Below are 7,043 nucleotides of genomic sequence, written 5' to 3'. Positions count from 1 at the left end.
CCGATCTTCTGCAGCCGAAGTTTGCAAACACTGGTCCGGTGGCTGTTGACTGTGCCAGCTGCTTTCGAGGCAGCAATGTTTGATTGGATGTGAGGCTGACAGGTGTGCAGCAGACGGAGGATGGGGATCTGCTTCCTCTCCCAGAGACCTCATCCGTCCTTAGGGGCTCCAGCAGGGGAGGAAGCAGGAAGGGGGGGTGGGGAAAGGGGGCGGAGCCTGGCCCCGCTCACTAGCCCCGCCCCCGCTGTCAGCGACCAGGAAGCCCCGCCCCCGCCTCGCCCAAGTCCAAGCCCGGCCTCCAGCCTCCTGCCCTCGACCCCCCGGCCAGGCAGCCGCCACAACCTCCAGGCGTCCTGCGGAGCGCAGCTTCCACCCCGGAGGGCAGAGCGACATGGCGGCGGCCAAGTCCGAGAACCTGTCCCTGGTGGTGCACGGCCCCGGGGACCTGCGCCTGGTGAGGCGGGGAGGGGAGTGGGGAGCCCAGCCCGACCCTGCCCTCCGGCCTCGGAGCCCGGCCGGCCCAGCTCGCCCGTCCCTGCGCGGCCCGGCCCCGCTCCGCTCGGTCCCGGTCGCTCCGATCCCAGTTCGTTCGTTACCTTGTTGGGGAGGGAGGGAGGGAGGGAGGCGGTTGGCATGTGATGCGAGGAGCCGGGTTGGTGTCGCGCGCCTCCCCTCCCGGAACGGAGCCCGAGGCCGGCACGTGGCTGGAGCCCGGGAAGGTGGCGGGGTGACTGCTAGTTCGCCTCTGTCATTGCACTTTTCAGAAGGGCTACCTACCGGGGAGGCTGCCTGGCTTAGAACGTGCCCCCCCAAAATTTCTCTGGGCAGACAGTGCAGGGCAGAAAGCAGGGCCGGAGGGATGTTTCAAAGCTGCAGAACTCGTATTTAATCCCTCTTGCTTGCAGCTGATAAAGCCTCCTTTGCATGATTATTGTGATCAGGAGAGCGCCCAGCTCTTTCTGAACTAGGTGCTCTGCTCCTTCCTGCTTTCCTAACAGCTCCGCCTGCACCCCCAGGACTCCTGGTGTTCCCTGTGCCCCTGCCAGGCTCCTGGGTCTTGAGAGGCTCCATGTCTATAAAGCTCCTTTCTGCCTCACCTCCCGTGGTCCACGTCTGGTTCGCTTTCCAGCCTTTTCCCTTTCTGACCCCGCTCCCTGTACCTTTAGAAGCATGGTGTACTAGTGTATTTTTCTCCTCCACCCAGACCCTGCCTCTGCCCCTGGCTCCTGAGGCCAAAGTTTAGGAGTTTAGGGAGCTGCAAAGTCAGCTCTGGGAGTGTGCCAGGGCTCCCGGACAAAGTCCATCCAGATGGGCTTGGGGTGGCAGTGGGTAAGTGGGACAGGTGCCAGCCATCCCTTTTGCTCCCTAACACATCCTTCCCCCTCAAAGAGAACACGCATCGCCAGGATCCGGATTGGAGAGACCCAGCAGGTTACTCCGCTGGGTGCCCAGAGAGGAGGACGCTGCCCCTAACCGAGCCACCTGTCTGCCCCAGGGAGATAGAGAGGTGCAGTAACAATACAAGTGTGAGGGCTTTGATGGCGGTCAGAGAGAGTGAAGGCCCCCTGGCCCAGGAAGGAGGTCCGAGAGATGGACGCTGCTTGAGCTGATTGTTGAAGCTGTTGATGTAAGAAACATCCGAGAAAACGTGTGCCAGGGAACAGGAAATGAGATTTTGTGCTCTCTTGAGGTTGGCCTGCTTTAGGAGAGGTCTGAAAGGGGTGTTTTATCTATTAGAAGAAGGGGTCTGAAAGAGTGTTTTTCAAAGGTGTGTTAACCGAGATGAAGAGGAAGAATGAATGGCCAGGGCTTACTTAAGGCAAAGATAAGCTTTTTACTAACGTTATAGTCCTGGCTGGTGTGGCTCAGTTGGTTGAGTGAAGTCCCGGGCACCAGCGGGCCCCGGTTCAATGTGGGGCACATGCCCAGGTTGTGGGCTCCATCCCTGGTGGGGGTGTGCAAGAGGCCGTCTGATGTTTCTTACACCAATGTTTCTCTCTCTCTCCTTCTCTTGCTAAAATCAACAAAAACGTAATTTTAAAAGTTATATGCCTACGGTGTGACTATTCACCATGACTTTCCCAGTTCTGAATTTAGGATCACATCACCCTGTGAGGTTACTTCCCATAGAAGTCCTTTTTCATTTACAATTTCCCCTTTTGGTCATATATCAATGACCAAACTTTTTATTTCTTTTTTAAGATTTAAAAAATATATATATTTTATTGATTTTTTACAGAGAGGAAGGGAGAGGGAGAGGGAGTTAGAAACATCAATGAGCAAGAAACATAGACCAGCTGCCTCCTGCACACCCCCTACTGAGGATCTGCTTGCAACCAAGGTACATACCCTTGACCGGAATCGAACCTGGGACCTTTTAGTCCGGAGGCCGACACTAACCACTGAGCCAAGCTGGTTTCGGCCAAACTTTTGTTCTGATTGTGTGGTCAGACTCCCAGAGCTAGGAAGGCTTGTTCCTAGGAAGTCTCAGAATCTACATTATCTTGAGCACTGGGGATGGGGCAATACCATAACCATGGGATACGGATTGGAGTGGAATTTTCCCAAAAAGGGAAAGGTAGGTCAATGGAAAGCAGTCAAGTCTTATGGCCTTCATTGTGGAAAAAAAAAAAAAGCACTCTAGATTATTGCTATCTTCTGAACCATTATGACCCAAGGTTTGCCTTCTGTGTGTGTATATATATATATATATATATATATATATATATTTGGCATGTAGTATCACATTTACATATGCCATGAAAAGAGTATTTACAGTTATTTTACACATGTTCAGTAATCATAAGCAGTGGGACTATGTAGAAAAATCCAAGGAACAAGTATAGGTATTTGTATGAATAACATCATTAGCAAACAGATAAAAAAAAAAATCAAATAATTCAGAGTTCAGTGACAACCCATAGTTATACACCATTAGTCATCTTGGGACAGCTGTCTACCTCTAATGTCTGCAGCTTCTCATTCTGGAGAAGTCTTTAATGTCCCCTATTAATGCCAGTGTGTGTTTCTCAGCATCTAGAAGGGGTTCAGGAATCTGGAGAAGGTGCTGTGTGTAAATTAATCAAGGATCCAGAGATAAACAATTTTGGAAGGCATTTGCGGGGCCAGAGGAGCTTGGCTAAAGAAACTAAGTTCTCCCTTGTCTCAGGACCCCTTGCTTTTTATTAACACAAATTGTCCTAAGGCAGTGGTCCACAAACCACGGCTCCTGAACCACATGTGGTTCTTTGGCCTCTTGAGTGTGGCTCTTCCACAAAATACCATGTGTGGGTGCGCATGTACAATGCAATTGAAGGAGTATCCTAATTAAGTTAACAGTGTACCTACCTATATAGTTTAAGTTTAAAAAATTTGGCTCTCAAAAGAAATTTCAATCCTTGTACTGTTGATATTTGGCTCTGTTGACTAATGAGTTTGCCCACCACTACCTCTGGCTGTTCAGGTGTTTGGCCATGAGGAGGCAATAACATGTAGATTGAAATGCCTTCAGCTGTCTGTCAGCAAGCAATCATTTATGCATCCTTTATTCTTTTTAAAAAATCATTTAAACTCTAGAAATATTTCATAGACATCAAAGTCAGTTATTAATATGAACTTATTTTTTAAAAACCCAAATAAAATAAAGACATATCTGTTTTACTTAAATCAAGTAAGTTAGGCTAACTCTTATTTACTAAGGATTAATCTCAGATCACCTGAACTTCAAAGCATGAGTTAGATTCTATATTTATGAGAATTCAGAATACTCAATCCTCACAATGCTTCACAAACTGTTATTTTTTCTCAAGATGTTTTTTTTTTTTTAAATTGTGGATGAAACATTTATTTGTTTAAATGTGCCTCAGGCATGAAACAGCCCTGGCCACCAACACAGGTATCAAGCTAGGATGAACTAAGGACTATACTTCTGCTTTGCCCCCGATTGACATAAGAGAAACACCACCAGTCAGTCAGGTGTCTCCTTGCCCATTGCCAAGGGGTCCTAATATGATTTTATTGATTTTATAGAGAGATAGAGGGAGGGAGAGAGAGAGAAACATCAAAGATGTGAGAGAATCGTTGATCGGATGCCTCCTAAATGCCCCCCACTGGGGATCAAGCCAGAAACCTGGGCATATTCCCTGACCAGGAATCAAATCATGACCTGGTTCATGGGTCGATGCTCAACCACTGAGCCATGCTGGCTGGGTGCTTCACAAACTTTCTGAGATGGACCAATTTATTTATATTGCTACCTTTGGATGTTACATTAATATCAAAATGCTGCAAACATTTCTAAAGCTCCTCTTAGTTTATGTCCACATTGCATCACATACCAGTAAAAGTTCATCTCCTAATTCCTGATAGCCAGCTCTACCAGGTTTTAGGCACAAGCATCTGGGTAGGGAGAATAGGAACAACACAGTCCTCATGTCCAGGGAGCTGAATGCCATGGAGAGTTATCTATAGAATTTACATATATCTCTCCAGGCATTGATGTACACCTGAATGTTTTATAATTAGCTGTATGTGAAGAGAACAAGTTGAAGGGGAAATAATTTGAGGATTATGGGTTGATCTTAATTATAAAGAGCAGAGACAGTTATGTGTCAGGATCAAGTTTAAACATTAATGAGTTCCATGAAGATTTGAGTTATTATTTCTGTCTTTTGAATTTTGTCATACTATCAGCTTTCTTTTTTTCTTTTGATATATTTTATTGACTTTTTACAGAGAGGAAGGGAGAGGGATAGAGAGCTAGAAAATTGATGAGAGAGAAACATCGACCAGCTGCCTCCTGCACACCACACCCCCTACTGGGGATGTGCCCACAACCAATGTACATGCCCTTGACTGGAATTGAATCTGGGACCTTTCAGTCCACAGGCCGATGCTCTATCCATTGAGCCAAACCGGTTTCGGCACTATCATTTCTTAACATTTGTTAGTCATTGTCGTTTTATTTTTCATTCTAAATAAATAATCAGTTTTGTACCTAAAAGAAAAAATAATTGTCTAGTAAGTTCATGTATGGTTATGTTCACACATTTTGAATTAGGAGGAAATTATTTTTCAAGCCTATTCATTTATCATAGCTGAGAATTAAATAATCCTTTCACCATCCTGCATGGATTCAGTTCTAGGTGCTGGGGAATTTCAGAGAGGAAGGGGTTACCTTCCCAGCTAGTGAGGATAGAGAAGCCTCGCAGGTTTTTGTTTCATTCTGAGTTCATGATTCATGCCTGTTGGACCTGGATGTCCCCAAACACCACAATCCTAACACTTCCAAACCTATATCTCCCCCAATTCCCACAGGAATTAGGAAGTCATCCCAAATGCCTCTTTTCCCCTCACTTCCCTCCTCATGTGGAATCTCGAAGAAGGAGAGGGTTAGGGTTAATCAACCAGGGTGAAATGGTTCCTGGGAGGTAAGCAAATGAGCAGAGAGTGAGTTTGAGAATTCAGAAGGCTTGGAGCACTGACAGCTGGACTGGAGCCTGGCTGAGTGGACTTTGGGAGAGTGTCTGACCCTTCTACTTTGACCCCTTTTGCCAGGACCAATGCCAAGAACAAAGCCTCTTATGACAAAATGGCCAACAGGAAACCTTTGGATTTTCCTCCCACCCTCAACACACCCCTTAGGCATTCTAAGGGAGGAAAATTGACGAGGCAAGAGAGCAAAAATAAGGCCTCCTGCTCTGCTTTCCCTGAGTGTGCAGGACAGCCAGCCAACTGGTTGACAGGAGACCTGGCGGGCGGGAGAAGGTGGACTTTGAGGACTTGGGGCAGGTGACCTCCTTCCAGCCATGCCCGCTGCCCCTCACTCTGAGGCAGGGGGTGTAGCTTTACGTCTTATCTATAATACAATTGATAGAATGAAGCCTAAAACATTGCTGGCATCTTGCCTCATATCCCTATCCCAGCCTTGAAAGGAGCAGTCAAGTTCTCTAGTCATGACATGGAATCAAGGGAAATACAGTCCAACTAGGCATGGCTCAGTGTGCGCAGACCTATGATCCAGGAGATCGTGGTTTAATTTCTGGTCGAGGCACATGCCCTGGTTGTGGGCTCGACCCCCCAGTGGGGGCCTTCTCTGGTCAATGATTCTTCCTCATCATTGATGTTTCTATCATTCCCTCTCCCTTTCTGAAATCAATAAAAAAAATTTTTTTTTAATAAATAAAACAAACAAAATACAAAAACAAAAAAAGAAAGAAAACAAGTGAAATACAACTTTCCTCCAAAACAACATCTTTACCCTTTCAAAAGGAAAAGGACAAGGAAGGTTGTCCATAGCTGGTTCAACCATACTGGGAGCTAATTATAGGAAAAGAACTTTGATTTTCGTTCTTTTGTAATAAGCTATCTTATTTACTCTTAGTGCCCTCACTTTCATCCTCTGTTTAATTAAGATAATCATAAAAGGGTACCCTTTTATGATTATCTTAATTAAACAGAGGATGAAAGTGAGGGCATGAAGAGGTTATGTAATGACCCTGAGGTCACAGCTGGTGGCAGGGAGCCTGGGTTTGAACATGGACAGGCGGCTCGAGGGCCTGCACTGCGCCACTCAGGTTGGCATCTTCCTCCGATTTCTTCTCATGTGGAGGCCAGTGCTACAAGCCATGCAAAATACTATACTGAGGGTGTGAACTCAGATGCGCAGGTGGAAGCAGAGGAAAGGGGACTATTAAAATATATCTTGAGGCTGAAACCGGTTTGGCTCAATGAATAGAGCGTCGGCTTGGGGACTGAAAGGTCCCGGGTTCTATTCTGGTCAAGGGCACGTACCTTGGTTGCGGGCATGTCCCCAGTAGGGGGTGTGCAAGAGGCAGCTGACTGATGACTCTCTCATCGATGTTTCTAACTCTGTCTCTCTCCCTTCCTCTCTGTACAAAATCAATAAAATATATTTAAAACAAAAAACAAAAAAATATATATCTGGAAACATATTTAGGCTAATTTGAGAAAATGTATTTAGGGAAGGCAAGATAACATTTAGGATGCTAGAGGCACCTGAGATGATTCCATGTTCCCACAAT

The 7,043-nt window shown here is 46.4% G+C and overlaps 1 protein-coding gene and 1 pseudogene across 1 annotated transcript in view; one reads left to right on the top strand and one right to left on the bottom strand.

Moving 5' to 3' along the window:
* Positions 1-279: 279 nt before the first annotated feature.
* The window catches only part of SORD (sorbitol dehydrogenase), a 34,069-nt gene continuing 27,305 nt past the window's right edge, over positions 280-7,043 (top strand). The window contains exon 1 of the mRNA XM_036443523.2: positions 280-454. Coding sequence (XP_036299416.1) covers positions 392-454 — 63 coding nt within the window. The 5' untranslated portion in view covers positions 280-391. The remainder of the gene's footprint in view (positions 455-7,043) is intronic.
* LOC118710692 lies at positions 3,854-4,002 on the bottom strand (annotated as a pseudogene).

Source organism: Pipistrellus kuhlii, unplaced genomic scaffold (assembly GCF_014108245.1).
Source record: "Pipistrellus kuhlii isolate mPipKuh1 unplaced genomic scaffold, mPipKuh1.p scaffold_m20_p_1, whole genome shotgun sequence".
In the NCBI taxonomy this organism is placed as follows: Eukaryota; Metazoa; Chordata; class Mammalia; order Chiroptera; family Vespertilionidae; genus Pipistrellus; species Pipistrellus kuhlii.
Note: the sequence above shows the minus strand (reverse complement) of the source record. Positions and strands in the feature narration are given on the sequence as shown.